This window comes from Neoarius graeffei, chromosome 8 (assembly GCF_027579695.1).
Source record: "Neoarius graeffei isolate fNeoGra1 chromosome 8, fNeoGra1.pri, whole genome shotgun sequence".
NCBI lineage: Eukaryota > Metazoa > Chordata > Actinopteri > Siluriformes > Ariidae > Neoarius > Neoarius graeffei.
Window position 1 is genome coordinate 48750668 of NC_083576.1, and position 26527 is coordinate 48777194.

Here is a 26527-nt window from a genome sequence, read left to right on the forward strand (position 1 = left end):
CATAGTCAACTGCACTAAACTGTGACACTTGAACCACAATGTTAGAATGTCATAGCATGTTAGAATCATCATTAGTAATAATCAGACTAGTTCTCCAATCTCTTCTAGTCTTCAATGCACTGAATGTGCTTGCTGTGTTTATTGTTTACAATTGTAAATGAATTGTATAAAATCTTATGTACAAATTATGATGGCACAGTATATTAATTAATCGTTCTTTTGTTAATTACAGGTAAATGGGAGTGATGGCATGTACAAATACGAGGAAATCATTTTGGAAAGGGTGAATACCATTCTGTTACCTCCTACACATTATTATATTTTGCTAATTTGTTTAAGTTTCATGTTCTCTAAGTCACCTGTGCACATGTGACCACTAGATGGCAATAAATAGTGAGCCCTTGAACTGAACAGGAGGCACAGCTGTGAAATGGCTTCTCTATAAAGAGAACAACTACAGTCCTTCTCCATTTATAATTTATTCAACTTCTCAGGCTGCACTCATTAAAAATGGGAAGATGGTCCCAAAGAGGAAACTGTTTTAAGTGAACACTAAACTTACGTGTGAATAAATAGCCTTCCAAGGGCTGAGGCTTTCTCTGATCTGAATTCCTCCATTTTGTATCAAGCAATAAAGTTTTAATCAGATAGTATATAGCACCTTAAAACAGCAGTAGCTGTTGTAGAAGGTTCAGTGCATACCCGAGCACTGTGGGTCTCCTACAGGTCTAGATGCATCTCTTGGCTTTCAAGATAATTGCAGGGTTGCTACTCCACTAAGTGGAATTTCTCCATGCTGAGGCCTAAACAAACTATTTAGGATCACACAGTAAAAGGTCTGTGGGTGTGTAACAACTGACAGTGGGTCTCAGTGTGCCTGCTCTGGCTTGGGAGCCAGCCTCCCTAACTGTTCCTCATTAATTATAGAAAATAATAAAGTGGATCTTTTCTTTGCTGTCTTCTTCGGAGCCTGTCTTACAACCAGGTCTGATAGACCATCAAGTTTTAAGCCACAGCATTGGTAATCAAAGGGGAAATGAGTCATGTGACTGGTAGAAAGAAGGAGAGTCAGAAAAAAAAAGAGAGAAGAAAGGATTATAGAGAAAGAGGTATAAAAACAATTTTTGTGTTTTTGAGCAAATCCTTGCAGAGTGCAATATCACTTTTGTTTATGTGCTTCTAGCCATCTATAGAGATCTTGCAGTCACGTGACCGGAAAGTACACAACCGCCATCTTGTCGGTCAAAAACACCGCTGAATACTGCTGCACTCGTGTACAGAATGGATCAATTTCAACCGACGGACTACACGGCTCATTTTTCTAATGAACAGATAACTAGATATATGTCTAAAATAAACGATCTACAGATTAGTGACCCTTATGGCTTTCCGGACGGAGTTTTCACGACCGGATTTTGAACTGCCAGCGGAATACCCGGACGTGTATAATTACCTCATTAACTTTCCCTCGCTGTTCAGTGGTGAAGCACTGCGTGCTTATAAATCTCTGGACAGTTATCTTTACAGAAATTCAAGATTTGTCAGCGACTCAGATGTGGCATCTTGTAAACAAGAATCCTCATTGGATGGGTAAGTCACTTAAGTATTGAGTATAGCACTGACCAGCCGATTATAGAATAGAATAAGGTAATTCCAGCTGTAATTCCAAATCGTCCGTCTTGTTTACATGGATCTGGCGTTGGAGAGGTAGAGGCTTGGCAGTGGAGGTTTGAGTGGCTGTTTTCTGAGCTTAGTCAACAGGCCGGCTCTGCCTGCAGCCTCGCTTTTGCTTCCGCTCCCGACACCGCCCCCTTCGCTTTGCTTCCGATAACAATCCATGGAGACCCCGCTGGTCTCGCTATCTCGTCCGGAATGTTGTGCATGCGATGGAAATCGCTACAAACTGTCATTTTCTGCTGGAAACCAATGTCCAGTAAGTCCATACGGTTGTAGTGGATATTGAAGTCCGGTACAGACGAACAACACGCAAAAATACACACAAAAAACATAAAAAACGTACACAGGTAGGGAGAGCTTGTAGCCTCAGCCGTTGTAGTAGAATTGTATATAGTAGGGTTTTCCAGAAGAAAAGGTAGAAGTAAAAGCAGAAGTAGAAGGCGGAATATGGCGTTTGACCTACAAGATGGCGTCTGTCACAATCTGGATCGGCTGTGACGTCACATGCAAGTGCTCCATACATCCTATTATTGAGTAAAGGTTTTTTTTTAACGTCTTCTGAAATACCTCTCTTTGAAGGAGAAAGGTATCTATCTATCTATCTATCTATCTATCTATCTATCTATCTATCTATCTATCTATCTATCTATCTATCTATAAACTAGAGACATAATTCAAATCCCCTAAGAAGATAATAATAATTAATAATAATATTAATAATAAAAACTTTATTTGCCAGGTATGTGAACACACACGAGGAATTTGACTCCGGTTTCACTTAGCTCTCTTAGTACAAACAGATAAAAAGCGTAGACAAAAACAAAAAGCTATGTACATGTAGGAGGGTAAATATATGTATAGACAGCATAGTGCAAGGATGAATTAGTAAATATAAATATACAGTGTGCACAGAATGATGGTACCGTATAAGTGTGCAGATATTTCACAGTTGATGTTACTGATATTTGAGTCCGGTTTTAGCTGTTCATCACAGAGACAGCCTGACATACCACAATGCTAGTATTAAAGACCAAAACTTTCTACTGTACTGTACAGGGAAACTCTGGACTTGGCTTTAGTATTGCTGGAGGGATTGATAATCCACACATTCCGGATGATCCAGGAATCTTTATTACTAAGATCATCCCTGGAGGTGCAGCAGCCATGGACGGAAGACTAGGGTGAGTCTGCACACTGTCTTCTGTCATCTTTATTCCTAGTTACACCGCTTAGAAGAAATGCTGTCCTAGTAAACCACTGCCCCAATTTATTATGCAGTTGTGTTTTGTGTCAAGCTTTCTGAACCCCAGTACCCTATTTATTAAATGTGACCATTTTTCAAAGCAGTCACAATTCCCAGGTGGGCAGCGTAAAATGTGGGTCAAAAGCTTGTCTTACGCAGATAGTAATAGTAAAACAAAAAAGTAAAGAAGAAGAAAAGAAAAAGAACAGCCTATCATAAGCTCTGTAAAGTCAGTGATGCATGGTTTTAATTTAGGGCTGAGTCAGGGTGGTTTAGTTTGCTCTATCGTGCGTTTGACGTAGCAAATGTCATGTTAGGGAACATCACCTTCCAACCACAGTTACTTTATTAATAAAGAAACTGGCAATTTTGAACCGTGGTCATATTTGCCTCTTGCTGTTATCAATACAGCTGCATTTATCTTTATTTCATTTATCAGATGTCTTTTGCTGCTCTGGTACATTTTTTAACAAAACTAGAAGGTGATATGTAATGGTGATAGCATTAACATTTTACACTAGATTAAGTGTAAAGTAAAATTTATACATATTTGTCGTGTCACATTGACTGCCATGGTGTGTGTGTGTGTGTGTGTGTTAGGGTGAATGATTGTGTGCTGCGTGTAAATGAGGTGGATGTGTCAGAGGTGGTGCACAGCCGGGCCGTGGAGGCTCTGAAGGAGGCCGGCCCTGTAGTCCGACTGCTGGTGCGCAGGAGGCAGTCACCACCCGAAACCATCCTGGAGGTCAATCTGCTCAAAGGGCCTAAAGGTCAGAGCAAACACAAGGCAGAATCTCTCTCTCTCACTCACACACACACACACAGAAATGCACATTCACACTATTTTGGAAACTTTTTAGTGTATCAGACTTTTTCAGTATTTTGTCCATCTGGATAATTGTTAATGGTTCATTTCACATCACATTGTAGGTCTGGGGTTCAGCATTGCTGGAGGTATTGGCAACCAGCACATCCCTGGAGACAACAGCATCTACATCACAAAGATCATTGAAGGCGGAGCTGCGCAGAAAGATGGAAGGCTGCAGACAGGCGATCGTCTTCTGGCTGTAAGCTACCATGTCTATGCTACACTATGCTACACTATGCACTATACACAGAAAACCTAGTGTTACTTTCACAGGTGGTTTGATTCAATGCTTGCAGACACATCTGTACCAGCCTTATCTTTTCCTTCACATAGCTAAGTGCATGCCTTTTCAGCCCTGTGAAATTATTGATATGGATCTGTTTCTGTATCTGAACTACAGCTAAAGCCGAATGCTGATATAAACGAAGCCGCTAGTCTGGTGGATGTGTGTCAACACAGAACAGAATCACTGACAAGCTTGTAGAAATAAATGTCAGTAATGTAGTTCTTCTGACAACGTGATATGACCTTTATCTGGAGGCCTTTGTGGTTTAATGTATGCACAAATAATAATAATAATAATAATAATAATAATAATAATAAAGAAAGTTCAATATAGAAAGGAAACATGCTTCCCCTTACCCAGCTCCTGCCTCTGGTTTTTTTTTTTTTTTCTTTTGTAGGGAAGCCAGTCCAAGTCCAAGGGGCCGCCTGGCATCCTTTTCACTATCATTTCCTTCCCATTGCCTCAAATACAGTGTCACACTACCTAGGGTCAAACACCAGACACCAGCTTATATTATATTATATATGTGTGTGTGTGTCTCTTTGTCTGTGTGAAGGTGAATAACATCATCCTGCAGGATGTGCGTCATGAGGAGGCTGTTGCTGCACTGAAGAACACTTCAGACATGGTCTATTTGAAAGTGGCTAAGCCAGGGCCTGTGCACCTCAACGACATGTATGCACCTCCGGATTACTCTAGCAGTACGTACCTCCGTCTGCCAGTCTACACTGCAGACCCAAACCACAACTTCTAAAAAAGTATATTTTATTTATATTAAGCCTCAGGATAGAATGCAGCATATAGAATGTAGGCTATATAGTTAAAGGGCAATCAGGAGTTATATCAAATTAAAGCAATGCCTTACACTCGCTCAGCATACTGCCCATGGACTACCTATGTGTTTTCAAGAGATGTTAAGACATGATTTAGTGTACTCCTGTGTAGTTTTGTAACAGTGCAGAAGTGTAGCAGTGGGCGTACCGTGTCTGCTCTTATTCCAGACTCCCACATGCCACAGTGCTCCACACACGCGCACACACACAGCCCTCCTCCACTCTTTCTCCTGCTGAGTGAGGAGGCGCACACAAATCTGTGTAAAGTAACACCTAACGATTCTGCCAAGCACCAACTGGACACACACACACAAGCACACACATGTTCACATGCTCAATCTCTCATTTTGTCTTTCGCTCTCACAAACGCACATACTTTTGCAAATGCATGCATGCAGAATTAACCACTTCAGGACTAATCATCTCTCTTTTTCCCTCTACTGGTCTCGCCCTCCCCCCAGCCTTCCCCACCATGGTGGATAACCACGTCAGCCACAACTCTAGCATGGCATACATGGGAGCCATGGAGCCCAAGCCTGTGTACCAGCCTCCTCAGGTCACCCCCTCACGATATTCTCCAGTGCCAAGGCACATGTTGGGGGAGGATGACTTCACCAGGTCAGCTGTTCACCTTTTCTCTGCTTTTTCATAAAGTCGGTTACTGTGTCAGAATGAAATAAAACACTCTCACGTCCAGAAATCACGATACACCTACAGTATATTGTGTTTCACCAGGATGGGAATTTGCAAAGTTTTGCACATTATCCTTTTATACCATTTTACTTGAACCCATATACTTTATTTTAGTTTATTTGTTTAATTCATATTGATTCTATTTAGTTCATAGAATTTATTTGATATGGACAGAACAGAACAGACCTTTCTCATATAAGTGATGGATGTGGACGACAGAAAATGTATGAGATCTCCATGTTATGTCTCTGTGTGGTGATATCCATGGCTTTCTTGCGAGAGGCAGTGGGGGTCGCCATGACACCTGCCTCTCCCAGATGCCAGTCTTTGATTTCCAGTTTGTCCAAGCAGCTGAAGCTGAGGGAGCCAAACATAGCCGAGCGGAACTAGCTACGGCAACCATGTTTTAGTCAGCGGATAATGTCTTTTTTAAATGATGTCGTCTTCTGGTTCAGCGTGTGCTGGCAGACAACTTGCAAAAGCTTAAAGGATATACGCAGAGCCTTTATTTTTAAATACATTTCTGAGTGGATAGTATCTCCATCCTTGTATGTTGCATAAATGGGAATAAAAAAAATATATTTTTGAGAGTTAAATTCAACCGCAAAGTTGGCATTCGAGTTGCCCCGCTGAGCCAGCCAGCCCTGAGTGCATGACGTCACAGCGGGAACCGGTTTTAAGGCCGAGGCCTTTGACAGCTATAGACCAAAGTCATATAAATAAAAAATTCTGGTGAAAGTAAGAAATACCGTTACCGACTTGCTCAACTAAGACTGATTTGACTTCACTGATTGTGGGTTGACTCTCATTAAAGCAGGATAGGTGTTATAACTTATGCAACATACATGTACATGTGGCGGCACGGTGGTGTAGTGGTTAGCGCTGTCGCCTCACAGCAAGAAGGTCCGGCTTCGAGCCCCGTGGCCGGCGAGGGCCTTTCTGTGCGGAGTTTGCATGTTCTTCCCGTGTCCGCGTGGGTTTCCTCCGGGTGCTCCGGTTTCCCCCACAGTCCAAAGACATGCAGGTTAGGTTAACTGGTGACTCTAAATTGACCGTAGGTGTGAATGTGAATGGTTGTCTGTGTCTATGTGTCAGCCCTGTGATGACCTGGTGTCTTGTCCAGGGTGTACCCTGCCTTTCGCCCGTAGTCAGCTGGGATAGGCTCCAGCTTGCCTGCGACCCTGTAGAACAGGATAAAGCGGCTAGAGATAATGAGATGAGACATGTACATGCATGCATTTTCACTGATAAAACGTAAAAGGCTAATTAAATAATCAGATGAACTGAGACAATCATATTCTGAAGCAAATTAAATAAGCTTAGACCGCTAACTTAAACACACAATACAAGTTACAAGTATTAATCTAAATGCAGGTAAACCATGTTTTTTTTTTTTTATCCAAATGAGAGTCGGAGCTTACCCGTCTGTGTTCTCGCTTCTTGAAGGCTGATCTTGTGGCAGATTTGTTTTTGAAACAATCTGACTTTCAGTTCTCTGTTCATTCACTTCTTCGACGTAAGGGAGAGATGGCAGCAATATTCAGTTTGGAAATCAGACAGCTGGTCCGCTCATTCACTTTTCTTCATACTGTGCATTCCGCCATTACTGCTCTGCTCAGACAATTACTAAAACCCAGGACGGAACGGGATGTCACCGGTTTTAACAACAACTGCAGGGAGGTCACTGCCCGAGCGATATGTCACGTCCCGTTCCGTCCCGGGTTTTAGCAACAACCCTCGGCTCACTCTGGGAGGACTGCTGCAACTGAACTCACTTTCCTTTTCTTGTAGTTTTCTTTTTCTTTAATTGTTGGTACTGCACCCTCTTTCAATACGGGCTTATAGCCAACGCTCCTCAACAGATCAGAGGTTTCGTACGAGTCTTCAGTAAAATGTGCAGAGCAGAGCGGAGGAGAGACCACTTCATAGGCGCCCAATGTGCCCGTGAACTTCTCGCAAAACGTGTCCAAATCTTTGCAGTTTGAACATTCTTGGGCAACGACTGCAACGTAAATCCACCTTCTGTCATGTCGCTGCACCGCCATCAACACATCTACGTGGCATGGCGATAAATTAGCTCAAAATGGAGGATCGGAGTTGCAGTCAGTTCTGTGTTTTAGTATAGCGGAAATGACGATGAGACCGATAGACTTCCTGCTGTGATTCACTCAGACCGCTACCTATATGAATCACTTTAATCGTAAAAATTACTATATTAGATTTATTGTTAACGCTTAAAACTATTCCTGTGCCATTCTTGAGGTCTCAAGGCATTTATAAACAAAAGTGAGGCCATGGCTCTGTGTTTATGCTTTAAAGATTTTGTGAATGAAATCTGTTTTGAGTACAAACGGACTCACAAGACGTGTTGTTCGGCACCATACACTGCTTATCTGTACATGCGACTCCTGTCTTTCCACTAACCACTGCATTTTGGACCTGAATCAACAACATTAATTCTATGTAATTGTTGTTTAGATATTGTACATTATTCAAACATTACACTACATTGCAGTCATTTAGCTGACATTTTTATTCAAAACGACTAACAATAAGTGCATGTAGCCAAGGTAGTCAAGAGAATCCAAGAGCGACCAGTGCTGATGTACTAGTGTAAACAAATAGCCTACAGTTACCATCTAATATTTAGAATGATCAGGGTAATTAAGAAGTTGAAGAAGTTTGGACAAATACATAGACAAGGAATTTTTTTAAGTATGGTATGTTTATTGTTTCCAAAATTTGACAGCATCTGCATTAAAATAGTTAGCCTATGCTTCTCTCCTAGCTTTTGCATATTGAGCCTATATAGTATTTGGCAGACGCTTTTGTCCAAAACGATTTACAATATATAAACACTACATTATTCGTAAACCAGTACAGTAATACAATTGCTCTACTCTGACATAGCCTACCTTCCAGATAATAGCTGCTGCATGACTGCATGCCGCATTACTTTTTTTTCTCTCTGGCTAAGCTCAACCTCAGCCTTTAAGCAAGCAAACTCGCCCTCTTTTACACATAATTTAGCCAGTTTTATTACTGTGTAGATAATTGTACACCTCCCTGCTTTTGTAGTTCCTTAGCTCTTCGCCATCAACGCTGTCACTAAGAATAAAATAATTGACAATGTCAACGTAGCTGACGTCAGGCCACAACTTCATGTTGTCTATCCAGTTCGTGAGGGTAGAACGGATGGGGCACTTTGATCGTATTATCCCCAGAGCCCGTCAGAAAATCGGACCCGTGTAACCATTTTTTAGTCATCTTTGAGTTTACCTACCTAGCAGTTAGTGTTAGCTATAAACGTCAACACAGTGGAGTGGAAGAAAGATCCCGGCTTCCGCTATGACGCAGCAATGAATTATGGGAAAGGTCAGAGTTCAGGAAAGTTGTGGATATTTGTGGTGTAAATAGAAACATGAAAGATAATTTAAGCCTCTTTAGGCCTGTGGGAGCACAGAAAACACTTGTGGAGAAGAGCTGATTTTGGGAATTGACATTTAAAGATTCAGCCTTCAACAGTCAAAAACTGCCACAGTTTCCTGGATGAGATCAGCCCGTGAGTCAGTTCAGCCCCCACTGGTGCCATTCAGTCCAGGGACATGAGAGTCCTTGACTCCGTTGAATGAAAAATGTATAATTTTTACTGATGCATATGTGTGTGCACACAAGCTTGTCTCTGTATGCATGTTTAATGTACTGAAAACACCAAAGTCTCTGTCTGTGTGTCTACTGTCTCCATTATCTGAGCCAGCCCCATTTACTGTGTGATTTCTGTACTCTCACTAGGGCCGAGCCTATTTACAGTGTCATCCAAAAAGCTCTCAGCAATACGAGCCCTCCCTCGTCCCACCTGTGCAAAGGGGGGACTGGCAGGTACTAACCCATTGCTTCTTGCTCTGCTCAGTCTACCCTAGTGTAGCCTAGCTAACCTGACCTGACAGTCACCCCTTCTGCACTCTCCTAGCACCACAATCTCAGTTTAACTGCATTGAGTCAGTGGCTCCTGCCCTATCATTTGAGAGATCTATTGTTTGAATCCAGTCAATGTCACAGACAGGGCTGGGAGTCAGGAGAGCAAAATTGGTCATCTGGGTGGGAGGGATGGCATTACTGTCTCTCCCCTGTCAATCACAGCGACACTAGCCAATTGTGGGCGTTTGTGAGCTCATGGATGCAGAACAGGGTAGCTTTCCTCAGAGTGTGTTACACTGCCCTGTTCACCCTGCGTGTTTCGGGGGAAGCATGTGTCAGCTTTCAATCTCAATGGTTGGTGGTCATATGATACGGCAGAGGTACCTTGTGGGTGGGGATTAGCAAAGACCAAATTAGAAAGAAAATGTGAAAAATTAATAATAATAATAATAATAATTATTATTATTATTATTATTATTATTATTATTATTTTAATAATTTTTGTATTATTTATTATAATAATTAGGGGAAGCTATAGCCTAATGGTTAGAGAAACAGCTTTGGGACCAAAAGGTTACTGGTTCGATTCCCTGGACCAGCAGGACTGGCTTAAGTGCCCTTGAGCAGGGCGCCTAACCCCCAGCCGCTCCGGCAAGAGTGGTGGCGTACCTTGTGTCTGATTAGCCAAAGAAAAACTGATGATGCGGATTATCAGTTTGGGCATTGAACCTGACTGACCAACTGACTGGTTATTATTAGTAGTAGTATTGAGGCAATCAGTTACCTTAATAATTTTTAAGTTTATTAACTTAAATGCCAGACATTTGTCCAATGTGCAGTTGTAGAGTTGGTTGCACATACAGGACCAGTCAAAAGTTTGGACAAACCTACTCATTCATAGGTTTTTCTATATTTTGACTATTTCCTATGGACCATATATGGAATTATGTGGTAAACAAAAAAAAAATGTTTAAAAAAGAAAATATGGTTCATATTTTAGATTCTTCAAAGTAGCCACTGTTTACTTCGATGACGCTTTGCTGGTTAAGATAATTGGCATCATCTTAACCAGCTTCATGAGGGAGTCGCCTGGAATGCGTTTCAATTAACAGGTGCTTCGTCAAAAGGTAATTAATGGAGTTTCTTTCTTTCTGTCTTTCCTTCTTTTCTCCCTTGAGACCGTCAAACAGTAAATGGTAAATAACAAAATACAGTAAATAGCCTTATTCGACAACTGTAGTAATCCATATTATGTCAAGAACCGCTCAACTCAACAACAGAAACAACTAGAAACGACAGTCCATCATTACTTTAAGACATGAAGTGTCTTTTTAATTAATAAAAATAAAGAAAAAACATTGAATTAGAAGGTGTCTCCAAACATTTGACTGGTACTGGATATATTTTAATTCAGTTCACTTCAATTGTGTAGCGCTTTTAACAATGGACATTGACACAAAGCAGCTTTACAGAAATGTATAAGTTCCAGATATAAATAATAAATGAACAAGTTTTTCCCTAATGAGCAACTCGAAGGTCACAGTGGCAAGGAAAATTTTCCTGAGATGATATGAGGAAGAAACCTTGAGAGGAACCAGGCTCAAAAGAGAACCCATCCACAGCTGGGTGACACCATATAAAGCAATTCTAAATAATTTCCCTTCTACTAACTTCTAATAACTGTATATTATACAGTCAAAAGTGCAAACATATTATCAAGAACTTGTGAGCTTATAAGCAGCTTATGAATATGATCATCAGAGTTATTTCTGAATTCATTATAGTTTTAAAATGAAGTCTGTTTTATTGAAGTTACCATTTGTTCAATGCTGGAGAGTTGAGTGCAAAACTGTTCATGGCAATTGCAGTCCTAAGCTGTCGCAGCAAAATTGTTCGTCTCGATTATAGTCTTAAGTCATCTTTGTGGTTTCTAAGTGGTACCATCCACAGTAATCTCATTAATCTTTGGGCTGTCCATGTGGAGCTATTGTTAGCAGCAATGAGTGGTTTTCATGTGATGAGAACTTCAACCCGAAGTAGGGCATCAGGATGGCTCAGTCATGTCCTGAGAGCAGAAGGGGTCAGGATCACTGTTATCTCAGGAATATCATGTGTAGCTCATATTTTAAGCATATACTCCTTGGATTAATGAGCTGATGCAAATCAAAATGTTTATTCTTTTGCTGCTGACAGCTCAGTGTGTATTAGTTCTTCTTGCATAACCCCTTCAGACATAATGTGTACAACTGTACACATGACGTTCCATAGCATGAAGTTTCATAGCATTTTTCCTTGTGTCCGAAGGGGTTAACCATAAATTCAGAGTAAATAAAGATTGAAAAAAATTACAACTCAAAAACAAAGACATATGTAATTCTTAAAATTACACGAGTGACTGCTTAAAAACTTTGTGGCAACTGATTGCCTTAAATTAAGTGAATTCTACTAGCTCAGAAGACACAAGCTATGAATGGACATACATAGTGTGTATGTATGTAACGTATATCCTCTTCAGATATATGGCAAGGCAAATGTGACACAGGTAGTGTGAGACTGGTTTTTGGGTTGCGCTTTTGTCTATTTAACCCTATGCCCTACAGAGTCACAGCTTCTGTCGTTTTCTCATTTTTAGCATGTCATCATCTAGATTGTCTTCATCATCTTCATGTCCCCCTCTCTAGTCTTATGTTTAATCACATATACAGTACCAGTCAAAAATTTGGACACAGCTACTCATTCATAGGTTTTTCTTTATTTTGACTATTTTCTACATTGTAGAACAATACTGAAGACGCCAAAACTATTAAATAACATATGGAATTATGTGGTAAACAAAAAAGGGTTAAAAAACTAAATATGTTTCATATTTTAGATTCTTCAAAGTTTGATTGCTTTAAAGGTCCCATGGCATGGTGGTTTGTTGATGCTTTAAACGGGCTCGTGGAGGTTTCCGGATGTTATATCCGCAGCCTTTCTCGAAATGAACCCTCGGCACGTAGATATAGCCTCCTGGGAGAAAGCCCCATTTCAGCGCTTTTCCCAGTGCGTCGTTTTGCTAATGAGAAGCAGGAGGTGGGGAAGGGTAAAGGGTGGGGGCAGGTCTTATCATTAATATTCATGACATGTAAACGTGTTACCTCTGATTGGCTAACAGCACTGTGACGCTACCTCCAGTGGGTCAGAACAAGCGGATGTGGGTGTCTTACTATGGCGAGAGAGAAGGAACAAACCGCGAAGGGAAAAATACCGTGCGCTGATGTCATTAAGGTGCGACACGAGGAAATAAAATAAATTCAACAAATGTTTGGGTTTTTACTGAACAAACAAACAAATAAAATGAACGAGTGACTTAAAAAAAGAATGTGGGTGTCTTTGTAAAAACTGTTTTGATTGGCTATTATAACAGATCATGCTGCATGCTTTTTGGTTTTGTAGCGCAGAGTACCTGGCTAACTGCAGGGAGCGGTTAGCTGCACAGCTAATGTAGCCATTGCAAGGCTAACATGGCACCGATTTTGAAACACGGCAAAACATAAGCTCATAAGTTACAGTCAATTTCCAGACTAAACTCAGTTTAACAGAGCATGCTGCATGCTTTTTGGTTTTGTAGCGCAGAGTACCTGGCTAACTGCAGGGAGCGGTTAGCTGCACAGCTAATGTAGCCATTGCAAGGCTAACGTGGCACCGATTTTAAAACACGGCAAAACATAAGCTCATAAGTTACAGTCAATTTCCAGACTAAACTCAGTTTAACAGAGCATGCTGCATGCTTTTTGGTTTTGTAGCGCAGAGTACCTGGCTAACTGCAGGAAGCGGTTAGCTGCACAGCTGATGTAGCCATTGCAAGGCTAACGCACCGATTTTAAAACACGGCAAAACGACTTAACAGTTATACACTTATTTGTTCGCTGTTTGTGGCTGATGCGGCAGGGATGCTTGGTACGGACCCAGGCTTCAGTGACAGTTGATGTGCAAAACCTGCCCTGTACTGTCCCAAGTTGTGGAAACATTCATCAGGAAAATGCTTCCGACAAACATACACCGTCTTAGGTAGACTCGACGGCGTATTATTGGAGTAAATAAAATTAAGCCACTGCGTCTTCAGGGGCTCTCCCGTCAGCAGTAAAAACAGACTCCTTTCTGTGTTGTCACATCCATGTACAGCGCAACTTCCATGTTTGGTGGCAACTTTTGAGCTGGGCGGGCAATCCATAGAGTGGGTGGGAATCCAGAGGGGGGGCATGGGGATCATCTCCCTTGCTGACGTCGGCAAGGGAAGAGCTTCTCAACACGCCGTTTTGACGCGCCATTCTCAAATATTGGGCATAGTTTGGTTTACACATTATGAAATTTCTAGCCACTGGGGTGACTTAAGAAGGTCAGAGGAACTCATTTTAACGTTAAAAAACCTCAGAAAGTGAAAATTTCATGCCATGGGACCTTTAATTGAATATTTGCAGTCTTTATAACTTATCTACAACCCCGATTCCAAAAAAGTTGGGACAAAGTACAAATTGTAAATAAAAATGGAATGCAATAATTTACAAATCTCAAAAACTGATATTGTATTCACAATAGAACATAGACAACATATCAAATGTCAAAAGTGAGACATTTTGAAATTTCATGCCAAATATTGGCTCATTTGAAATTTCATGACAGCAACACATCGCAAAAAAGTTGGGACAGGGGCAATAAGAGGCTGGAAAAGTTCATCTCATCTCATTATCTGTAGCCGCTTTATCCTGTTCTACAGGGTCGCAGGCAAGCTGGAGCCTATCCCAGCTGACTACAGGCGAAAGGCGGGGTACACCCTGGACAAGTCGCCAGGTCATCACAGGGCTGACACATAGACACAGACAACCATTCACACTCACATTCACACCTACGGTCAATTTAGAGTCACCAGTTAACCTAACCTGCATGTCTTTGGACTGTGGGGGAAACCGGAGCACCCGGAGGAAACCCACACGGACACGAGGAGAACATGCAAACTCCACACAGAAAGGCCCTCGCCGGCCACGGGGCTCGAACCCGGACCTTCTTGCTGTGAGGCGACAGCGCTAACCACTACACCACCGTGCCGCCCGGCTGGAAAAGTTAAAGGTACAAAAAAGGAACAGCTGGAGGACCAAATTGCAACTCATTAGGTCAATTGGCAATAGGTCATTAACATGACTGGGTATAAAAAGAGCATCTTGGAGTGGCAGCGGCTCTCAGAAGTAAAGATGGGAAGAGGATCACCAATCCCCCTAATTCTGCGCCGACAAATAGTGGAGCAATATCAGAAAGGAGTTCAACAGTGTAAGATTGCAAAGACTTTGAACATATCATCATCTACAGTGCATAATATCATCAAAAGATTCAGAAAATCTGGAAGAATCTCTGGGTGAACCATACTGGGTTCCCGTGATCTTCGGGCCCTTAGACGGCACTGCATCACATACAGGCATGCTTCTGTATTGGAAATCACAAAATGGGCTCAGGAATATTTCCAGAGAACATTATCTGTGAACGCAATTCACCGTGCCATCTGCCGTTGCCAGCTAAAACTCTATAGTTCAAAGAAGAAGCCGTATCTAAACATGATCCAGAAGCGCAGACGTCTTCTCTGGGCCAAGGCTCATTGAAAATGGACTGTGGCAAAGTGGAAAACTGTTCTGTGGTCAGACGAATCAAAAATTTGAAGTTCTTTATGGAAATCAGGGACACCGTGTCATTTAGACTAAAGAGGAGAAGGACGATCCAAGTTGTTATCAGCGCTCAGTTCAGAAGCCTGCATCTCTGATGGTATGGGGTTGCATTAGTGTGTGTGGCATGGGCAGCTTACACATCTGGAAAGACACCATCAATGCTGAAAGGTATATCCAGGTTCTAGAGCAACATATGCTCCCATCCAGACGACGTCTCTTTCAGGGAAGACCTTGCATTTTCCAACATGACAAAGCCAAACCACATACTGCATCAATTACAGCATCATGGCTGCGTAGAAGAAGGGTCCGGGTACTGAACTGGCCATCCTGCAGTCCAGATCTTTCACCCATAGAAAACATTTGGCGCATCAGAAGATATGACAAAAAAGACCTAAGGCAGTTGAGCAACTAGAATCCTACATTAGACAAGAATGGGTTAACATTCCTATCCCTAAACTTGAGCAAGTTGTCTCCTCAGTCCCCAGACGTTTACAGACTGTTGTAAAGAGAAAAGGGGATGTCTCACAGTGGTAAACATGGCCTTGTCCCAACTTTTTTGAGATGTGTTGTTGTCATGAAATTTAAAATCACCTAATTTTTCTCTTTAAATGATACATTTTCTCAGTTTAAACATTTGATATGTCATCTATGTTCTATTCTGAATAAAATATGGAATTTTGAAACTTCCACATCATTGCATTCCATTTTTATTTACAATTTGTACCTTGTCCCAACTTTTTTGGAATCAGGGTTGTAAGTATCCAGTTGCTTGTTTGTGCTGCATGCACTGCTAAAGGAAATCTATAGCTGCAGGTATCACTCTAGAACCAGGAAAGGATTAACTGAAATATATAATCCATCTGCATGTTCGTGCAAGTGGAGAGTAGAGAAATGTGGGTATGTTTTACCTCTGCCCATTTGCGGCTATATAGTTAAAACTAATTTTATTTGCACCCTGCAAGCAAATCTACCAGATAAAAATATAAAATAGTTACATGCACTTCGACAAGTGAAGATTTGTTTTCTTATCAAAATTATTCTCATCAGAACTTACTTTTTAGAGGATGGTTTTTACTCTCAAAAATATGCAGCACAATTATGGGCACCCCAACAGGTATTTAAAATCTGTGTATTCATTCATGGATAAATACAGTACATTTATGCTCATGTAAATACTTTAAGTGCTCTGTTTTTCTTCTGACACAAGCTCAAGCTACAAGGTAATGCAAATGAATTGCTAATTCTGGTGGGCGTAAGCAAATTTTCTTTTCGTACATAGTTTGTAATTTTATGGTCATAGATAAAAAAAAACAAACGCCCGCATTAACGGGGTTGAATCAGCACAACAGGGACTACACTGTGCACACTCAGTTCTTTAAGGGATAGAAAGGGGCTGATTTCATTGGATATAGCAGTGGCAGGCCAAACATCTTGATAATATTGAAATTCATTTGGACCCCAACTTTTATTACAATTGGGATATTCTGAGCCAGGTTACCACAAAAGTACTGCAGATAGAACACCACAATTTTGTGTCAATCCTATAAGTAACTGAGTCACAGTTGCAGTTGTCTTGAGATTCACAGTGATTCTAGACCTCACCAGAACACACACACACACACACACACTAATGTTGCCTTGAAGCACTACAATGGTTTGTTTTCTGTTCCAGTTATATAACTATACAGTGGTATGCAAAAGTTTGGGCACCCCTGGTCAAAATTGCTGTTACTGTGAACAGTTAAGCAAGTTGAAGATGAAATGATCTCCAAAATGCATAAAGTTAAAGATGACTCATTCCCTTTATATTTTAAGCAAAAACAATTTATTTTCATCTTTTACATTTTCAAAATGACAAAAAAGGAAAAGGGCCCAAAGCAAAAGTTTGGGCACCCTGCATGGTTAGTACCTAGTAGCACCCCCTTTGGCAAGTATCACAGCTTGTAAATGCTTTTTGTAGCCAGACAAGAGTCTTTCAATTCTTGTTTGAGGAATTTTCATCCATTCTTCCTTGCAAAAGTCTTCCAGTTCTGAGAGATTCCTGGGCCGTCTTGCATGCGCTGCTCTTTTGAGGTCTATCCACAGATTTTCAATGATGTTCAGATCAGGCGACTGTGAGGGCCATGGTAAAACCTTCAGCTTACGCCTCTTGAGGTAGTCAATTGTGGATTTTGAGGTGTGTTTAGGATCATTATCCATTTGTAGAAGCCATCCTCTTTTCAACTTCAGCTTTTTTACAGATGGGGTTATGTTTGCTTCCAGAATTTGCTGGAATTTCATTGAATCCATTCTTCCCTCTACCTGTGAAATGTTCCCCGGTCCATTGGCTGCAACACAACCCCGAAGCACGATTGATCCACCCCCATGCTTAACGGTTGGAGAGGTGTTCTTTTCATGAAATTCTGTGCCCTTTTTCTCTAAACATACCTTTGCTTGTTGCTGCCAAAGAGTTCCATTTTAACCTCATCGGTCCACAGGGCTTGTTTCCAAAATGCATCAGGCTTGTTTAGATGTTCTTTTGCAGACTTCTGACGCTGAATTTTGTGGTGAGGACGCAGGAGAGGTTTTCTTCTGATGACTCTTCCATATTTGTGCAGGTGTCGCTGAACAGTAGAACAATGTACCACAACTCCAGAGTCTGCTAAATCTTCCTGAAGGTCTTTTGCAGTCAAGTGGGGGTTCTGATTTGCCTTTCTAGCAATCCTACAAGCAGCTCTCTCTGAAAATTTTCCTGGTCTTCCAGACCTTATCTTGACCTCCACTGTTCCTGTTAACTGCCATTTCTTAATTACATTTCGGACTGAGGAAATGACAACCTGAAAACGTTTTGCTATCTTCTTATAGCCTTCTACTACTTTGTGGGCCTCAACCATTTTCATTTTCAGAGTGGTAGGAAGCTGCTTAGAAGAACCCATGGCTGCTGATTTTTGGGACTAGGTTGGAGGAGTCTGGGTATTTATAAAGTTTTGAAATTTGCATCACCTGGCCTTTCCTAACCATGAGTGTGAACAAGCCATAACCCTAGCAAACTAATTAAGGTCTGAGACCTTGGTCAAAGTGATCCAAGTGCTCAAATCTCCTAGGGTTCCCATACTTTTGCAAGTTACTCCTTTCCTTTTTTTCACTCTAAAATTGTACAAAACCAAAGTAATACACCGATATTGCTTAAAATGTTGAAAAGTGTGTTTCATCTTTAATTTTATGCCTTTTGGAGTTCATTTCATCTTCAACTTGCTTAACTGTTCACAGTAACAGTAATTTTGACCAGGGGTGCCCAAACTTTTGCATACCACTGTACCTTGTTCTTCCTATTCAAAAGCAAGAAGTTGATTCTGTAGTCGTGGACAATTAATGAGGGGGGCACAGTCCTACAGCTGCCCTTCAGTTATTCAGGGAAACACCCAGATACCTCCACCATCCCATATACACATGTCCACATGAATAATCAGCCATTGAAATGCACACAGTGACATAAAACGTGTGCTCTTGTACATGTGCACACACACATACACGCACACACACAAACAACCACAAACACATAAACTAGAGTTAAGTCACATGTAGACAAAGACATGCAGAGAGTCCGGATACAAAAATTTACACCATAGGGTTGTCACAATAATATAATTTGACCTTAATACTCATGATATTATAATACCAAATCAATACTATGGCAAAAACTATTTGATAATGCATTTCACGATCTGACATTCAGCACACTTTGTACTGAAAGTTAAGAGTGTTGAATTTTTAATACTTCTTGAATTTTTAATGCAGTCAGATAAGTCATGTAAATAAATGATAAATCTACCTTCTTAGGTTACGTGTGTGTATATGTGTATTCAGGTTACAAAGTTATAAACATGTAGAATTATGGATATAAATATGTGGTTGTTTCTTGTATGGTGCCAGAGGGGGGGGAGAGAGAGAGAGAGTGTGTGTGTGTGTGTGTGTGTGTGTGTGTGTGTGTGTGTGTGTGTGTGTGTGTGTGTGTGACACTCACTGAGTCATAGGTAGGACTTAGATGAGTGTTTTGGCCATCTGTGCTTCCCGCAAGCCTGTCACTGATACATTTGCATGTCTGTCTGATCCACCTTAGAATTACAGCCAGTGCCAGATGCATATACTATGAAAATTTAGTGGAGATCATCTGCCTACCCCTTGATGGAAGGGCAGCCATTTTATAGCAACGTGTGGCAGTTTTTAAAGCCATTATGTATTCCTTCATATTAAAGACACAACCTCCAAGAATTTGACCCACTATATTGGACCCGAGATTTTTTCTGTCTCTCTCTTTTTTTTTTTTTTTTTTTTTTTTTTTTTGGTGGTGGTGGGGGGCAGCATGTTAAGTCATTGTGGTTGAAATGAAATGGCCATGTATAGCACTTTTCCACTGAACACAGCACAGCTCAACTCTCCAACAAACCCGAACTCAGAAATATCCCTATCCTGACCAAACGTGTGTCACTTTCCTATCACAAAACACTGCTTGTGAAAACAGGAGGAATTTCTTTAAAGGTTCTGGTGACTAGGGATGGGTATTAGAAATAAAATACTATGCGACATTCAATAAACTATACTGGAATGAAACCTGGCATGTCTAATTTTAAGATAAAATGTGTGTGACATTTCTCCCTCACATGGTGAACCAGTGCACACAAGAAATAGCTATTCTGTTTTAATAGTACGACAAGCATAGCAGTAATTTAATCTTTAAGGAAAATAGATAAAAGCAAGCACAATGGTACCCAACTGCAGAAAACCTAACCAAGTGTGGCAGTTCTTTTTTTTTTTCTTTAAATAAAAATACAAATATATTAAAATACACCAATAAAATTATCACACGGTGTATAAGGGCACTACTTCAAGGCACTGTGTACTATACCTTATGGCATTAAGTAAGGCATACAGCTCCATTACATGATGTGCTATGTAGCATCCATGCAAAGTAAATAGGAAGACATTTGGGATTCAGCCTGACTTCAAGATGGTGGATTTTGAAAAGTAAAATTAAATCAAGCCATAAGTATAAATGTATAATAATGACTGACTGTGAAACACGAAATCATTGGATAAATTTGTTGCCTCTTAAATCCACCACAAAAAGAGAAAGAAACTTTGTCAGAGAGTCACTATAACTGAATCGTGATTATTTGTGCTGGTAGAGAAGTAAGACATTGTGAAGTGATGGTAGAGAATTGAAACATTAATCAAGGATGATTCTATGATGACACTGTCTGATCAATCCATGCTATGCACTATTTTTAGTTCCACCCATATGTCCTGGATCAGTTTGCATAACACCTGGACAGAAATGGTAATTAATACAGTAAGGGTATGTATGTACAGTATGTATGTATGGCACAGCTTACATGCTAATGGAATTGGCAACATGCCAGATAACCAGTATTTTGGTGTACCAAGCTGTTGGCACACCAAAATTGGGCCATACATGACCTGTCATTCCCACAAATGGAGAGTATGGACATAGACCAGATCTGTGAGAGTACAGTGGTTGGCATCCTTATTACATTGTGTTCTGTTTTGTGTCTTTTGTTTTTTCATGCGGCTTATTTGTTCTACAGCACGGCCCATTAATACAAGGAATACAAACAGGTTAGCATCAGCTAAGGTCTGTGTGGGGGAAACAAGATGGGTGGTTAGACATCACTGTTTGCTTACTACACATACAGTACCTAGTAGACTAATCACTAACTTTGCAGTGACTGTAAAAATGGCCAGTCTCTTTATAGCTCATAATTTTAAAACTATATTTCTCTATGTATCTTAGGATTGCTAAGTCACTGTCAGCCCAATACATACACCCAATACAGAGAGTGGTATAATTTTTTTTTTTTTCAACATTAATCAAGCTCCTGAATTTAAACTGTTAATCATTTATCACACCTAGTTTATTCTTAGCTGCTCCAAAAGGCTTGGAATATCTTGAACAGTCTGTTGCTGCAGAGTCACATTAGAATAAAGTCATGTGCTCTGAGGCAAGAGCTGTGATAGAGTATTAACTCAAAACCTGGAAAAAAAAAAAGAAGGAAAGAGAGAAAAGAAAGAGTGGTATATGGCAGCCATGAAAGCCACAGACCTGTGATCATGCCAAATAGAACGTGTTTCTCTGAGAGAATGTTTGTGGGGATACGTGTCGGCTCTGTCCACCATTAATCACCCAGGCAGAGCCAATTACTGTGAACACAAAGAGAGAGAGAGAGAGCGAGCGTGAGCATGTTGTAGTGCACTGGGACATTGTGACCCAATAAACAACCTCACAGCTTCATCCACAGCAGTGAGGTTAGGGAATTTCATCCTGTGCCCCAAAAGACCATGGGGAGGGTCACTCACCACAAGCATTATCAGAGGGAGACAGACAGCAAATATAGCAGAAGGAGCAGTGGAAACGGAGTGAGAAAAAGAGACAGATAAAATGAATTTATCTATTTCAATAACTCTTTACATTCTCGTACATATTAAAAAGAGGGGACAGGTCTCAAAATATGGAGAACTTGATACCCATGCTCATAATCTTTGGAAATTGACCGGTTTTTTTGTCCCCTCGGCTTTCATTTTTCTCACAACTCAGCCATTTTATTGCTAAACACACGAAGAAGCTTATTTTGTTTACACCTTTACAAATGTGTGGACAGACTTAAGCTAGCTAGTTAATCTACCTAAGAAATGTGCGATAATAGTATGCTGGGAGATTTGTCCAGAACTAACATGCATGGTGAGCACTTGAATGTTACAACAGCCATTTTCATACACAGAGCTGTTGATTGAAAGAAAAGAATGACTGCCAAAAAGATGTGTGCATGAACATAAGCATATGCTCTTTTTTGCACAAGAAAATGAGTGCGAATGAGGGTGTGTAAGAGTTAAATCTTACCCTGGTCCTGTTGATGTGAGTGTATGACAGCCAAAGTGGGGCTGTTTCCTATCATACCCTTACAGCCAGAGATTCCACACACATACGCCATACTAGAGACCAGACAGAGATATAGACTTTCTCTTGGATAACTTAGAGTAGTTTCAGGCTGTGTGAAGTAGTTGGTGTCCGGCACCATGTTCACTGTGAACATCTCCTCATCTGTGCCGTTGGTGAGGTTTAATATGAAGAGACAAGGTAAGAAGCACGTCTTCTTCAGGACCTGGGACAGGATCTCCAGGTAATCGCATGTTGACTGAAGAGACTGTTTCATGTGCACGGTGTGGCTTCTTCAAGATCTTCCAATCCACATTTCTTTAGAAATGGATGTAAAACATTTTGATATATTTGCTGATGTTTTGTGAACATCATGGAACTTTTTAAACTACTGGTTAAGTATTGGACGAGGGATATTACTATACCTCATATTTTATCTATCTATCTATCTATCTATCTATCTATCTATCTATCTATCTATCTATCTATCTATCTTATATATACATACACACACACACCCTCATATTTCCGTTCTATACCTATGCAGGCATTGTATATTGTGAAACATTATATAAATGAAACAGCCTCTTGTTACGAATGATTTAATGTAAAGTAGTGATTGGCAAAAGGTGTTGTTGAGTGATGCACCATCATAGTTACATTTCAGGTTCACGTTATATATGCGTGGTTGTCTGGGAAAACCTGTTAAATGCCCCTGTGGCTGATTTCTGGAAACAAACAAAAATTCTAAAAAACAAAATTGGGTTTTCACCAAAACTGAGTCTGCCATTAATATATGTTGACATATCTACCTTTTAAAAGTAAATAAATATGGGCATGGTTTTATTGAGTACACATTTTAAAGTTAGCATAAAGTGCCAAACAATACAGTCAGTCTGGCGTCTAAGATGTCTGAAGTCTTGCTATGTGTGCTTCTCTCACACAGTGAATGTCACACTTTGTTGCAAGTTGTTGCATAGGTTCAAGGTGTACCGAAATGGACAAAATGTCCATGATGCACCTGCTCCATCACATGACCATCAAAATTAAAAAAAAAAAAAGGAAGAGTCCTTAAATACTCTACAGATAAATGACCTAATAAAAAGTCATTAATAAAAATACATTTAGTTAACAGAATGAATTGGATTCATAAGTGATTATTTCCATACATTGGGCAGCATGATGGTGCACTGATTAGCACTGTTGGCTCACAGCAAGAAGATCCTGGGTTCGAACCTTGGGGCCATCTGGGTTCTTTCTGTATGAAGTTTGCATGTTCTCCCTGTGCCTGCATGGGTTTCGTCTGTGTGCTCTGGTTTCCTCCCACAGTCCAAAGACATTTTTGGATTAGGTCAGCCGGCTACTCTAAATTGTCGAGAGGTGTGAATATATGTGTGAATGGCTGTTTGTCCTTGTGTTAACCCTGTGACAGATTGGCGACCTGCCCAGGGTGTACCCCACATCTCGATTGTCAAAGTCAGCTGAGATTAGCTCTGGCTTCCCTCATGACCCTGAAGAATAAGTGGTATAGAAAATGAATGGAGTGATATTTCCACACCCATGCTAGTGCAAACAGAGATCAGTCATGTGAAAAGATGACAATAAAGCTTGTGTGTAAATGCTGTAAGTGACTTTTACATCAGGAAATGGGACAGAGACTGATGTGGATGTTACCTCAGAATCAAAGTCATGATTCATTTCCCACTGTAAAATTATAATTCTTTAAAATTTGGCAGTAATTTTTCAATAAGTAAATTAGGTTAGAAATTTAGAGGTAGGTGGAATTGCAATCAAGCCTTTAAGTGCATTTCCCCCATTTTCTCTTTTGGAGGTAACCATATTTTATTTAAATTCAAGAAAACCTGTAGTTTTCAGAGCTATGTATTTTGGAAAATGTTAAAATTTGACAATATAAAGAGTTTTCCCAGGGTGTCACACATACGGTACACAGTGGTGCTTGAAAGTTTGTGAACCCTTTAGAATTTTCTATATTTCTGCATGAATATGACCTAAAACATCATCAGATTTTCACACAAGTCCTAAAAGTAGATAAAGAGAACCCAGTTAAACAAATTAGACAAAAATATTATACTTGGTAATTTATTTACTGAGGAAAATGATCCAAAATTACACATCTGTGAGTGGCAAAAGTATGTGAATCTTTGCTTTCAGTATCTGGTGTGACCCCCTTGTGCAGCAAGAACTGCAACTAAATGTTTCCGGTAACTGTTGATCAGTCCTGCACACCGGCTTGGAGGAATTTTAGCCCATTCCTCTGTACAGAACAGCTTCAACTCTGGGATGCTCGTGGGTTTCCTCACATGAACTGCTCGCTTCAGGTCCTTCCACAACATTTCGATTGGATTAAGGTCAGGATTTGACTTGGCCATTCCAAAACATTAACTTTATTCTTCTTTAACCATTCTTTGGTAGAACGACTTGTGTGCTTAGGGCCGTTGTCTTGCTGCATGACCCACCTTCTCTTGAGATTCAGTTCATGGACAGATGTCCTGACGTTTTCCTTTAGAATTCGCTGGTATAATTCAGAATCCAGTGTTCCATCAATGATGGCAAGCCGTCCTGGCCTAGATACAGCAAAACAGGCCCAAACCATGATACTACCACCACCATGTTTCACAGATGGGATAAGGTTCTTATGCTGGAATGCAGTGTTTTCCTTTCTTCAAACATAATGCTTCTCATTTAAACCAAAAAGTTCTATTTTGGCCTCATCTGTCCACAAAACATTTTTCCAATAGCCTTCTGGCTTGTCCACATGATCTTTAGCAAACTGCAGACGAGCAGCAATGTTCTTTTTGGAGAGCAGTGGCTTTCTCCTTGCAACCCTGCCATGCACACCATTGTTGTTCAGTGTTCTCCTGATGGTGGACTCATGAACATTAACATTAGCCAATGTGAGAGAGGCCTTCAGTTGCTTAGAAGTTACCCTGAGGTCCTTTGTGACCTCACCGATTATTACACGCCTTGCTCTTAGAGTGATCTTTGTTGATCGACCACTCCTGGGGAGGGTAACAATGGTCTTGACTTTCCTCCATTTGTACACAATCTGTCTGACTGTGGATTGGTGGAGTCCAAACTCTTTAGAGATGGTTTTGTAGCCTTTTCCAGCCTGATGAGCATCAACAGCGCTTTTTCTGAGGTCCTCAGAAATCTCCTTTGTTCGTGCCATGATACACTTCCACAAACATGTGTTGTGAAGATCAGATTTTGATAGATCCCTGCTCTTTAAATAAAACAGGGTGCCCACTCACACCTGATTGTCATCCCATTGATTGAAAACACCTGGCTCTAATTTCACCTTCAAATTAACTGCTAATCCTAGAGGTTCACATACTTTTGCTACTCACAGATATGTAATATTGGATCATTTTCCTCAATAAATAAATGATCAAGTATAATATGTTTGTCTCATTTGTTTAACTGGGTTCTCTTTATCTACTTTTAGGACTTGTGTGAAAATCTGATGATGTTTTAGGTCACATTTATGCAGAAATATAGAAAATTCTAAAGGGTTCACAAACTTTCAAGCACCACTGTACTGTCTTCAAACCACTAGTGCTGAATATGCAGGCATAAGAGGCTCCAGTAAATCTTTAGCTTTGAAGTAGTCCGACATTTTTTGTTTGTTTGTTTGTTTGTTTTTCTGCACAGACTGTTCTGTTAAAACACCACTGGGTATTTTAATTTGTCAGTACTCTTCATATAGCTTTTCAGACAGAATAGAATAGAATACCTTTATTGTCACTGCACAAATGTACAACAAAATTGAGTTCATCATAGGAGAGCAAAGCCACTGTGTATGTGCACACCGCCACTCTTGGGCACTCCAGCCCAAGGCCATCACATGTTAACTTAACTGCATGTCTTTGGACTGTGGGGGAAACTGGAGGAAACCCACGCAGACACAGGGAGAACATGCAAACTCCACACAGAAAGGCCCTCGTCGGCCGCTGGGCTCAAACCCAGGACCTTCTTGCTGTAAGGCAACAGTGCTAACCACTACACCACCATGCTGCCCATTCAGTAACTTGATCAAATAAACATGACCTTTGTTTCTTATTTTTTGCTGCTCTTGTGAGCTAAATGGTTATTTATGGTTGTAAGTTTTAGAGAAGTAGGCAGTCCATTATCAAATACCACTGATTAACAATTTTCATCAGCAAAAGGGAGCCCACAGACCACAGGAATCAAATGGGGATGGCTGATGGTAAATCAAGTACGAAACCCTGGAAGCATTTTAATGAAGGTATTTTAATGGAAAACACGAATAATACATTGTGGAAAGCAGAGTTTTGAGGTGTCTGTGGTACATAAGGGTTGAATGTATGTCTCTGGTTCCTGCCCTCAAATGTGTTTGGAAGGGG

The 26527-nt window shown here is 40.6% G+C and overlaps 1 protein-coding gene across 4 annotated transcripts in view; it reads left to right on the forward strand.

Annotated features, from left to right (window-relative positions):
• Positions 1 to 26527, forward strand: part of dlg3 (discs, large homolog 3 (Drosophila)) — a 292322-nt gene that overhangs the window by 108333 nt on the left and 157462 nt on the right. For all 4 annotated transcript variants that reach the window (XM_060927732.1, XM_060927733.1, XM_060927734.1 and 1 more), the window contains 6 exons: positions 233 to 283; positions 2734 to 2858; positions 3521 to 3690; positions 3851 to 3987; positions 4631 to 4775; positions 5369 to 5525. In XM_060927732.1, coding sequence (XP_060783715.1) covers positions 233 to 283; positions 2734 to 2858; positions 3521 to 3690; positions 3851 to 3987; positions 4631 to 4775; positions 5369 to 5525 — 785 coding nt within the window. The remainder of the gene's footprint in view (positions 1 to 232; positions 284 to 2733; positions 2859 to 3520; positions 3691 to 3850; positions 3988 to 4630; positions 4776 to 5368; positions 5526 to 26527) is intronic.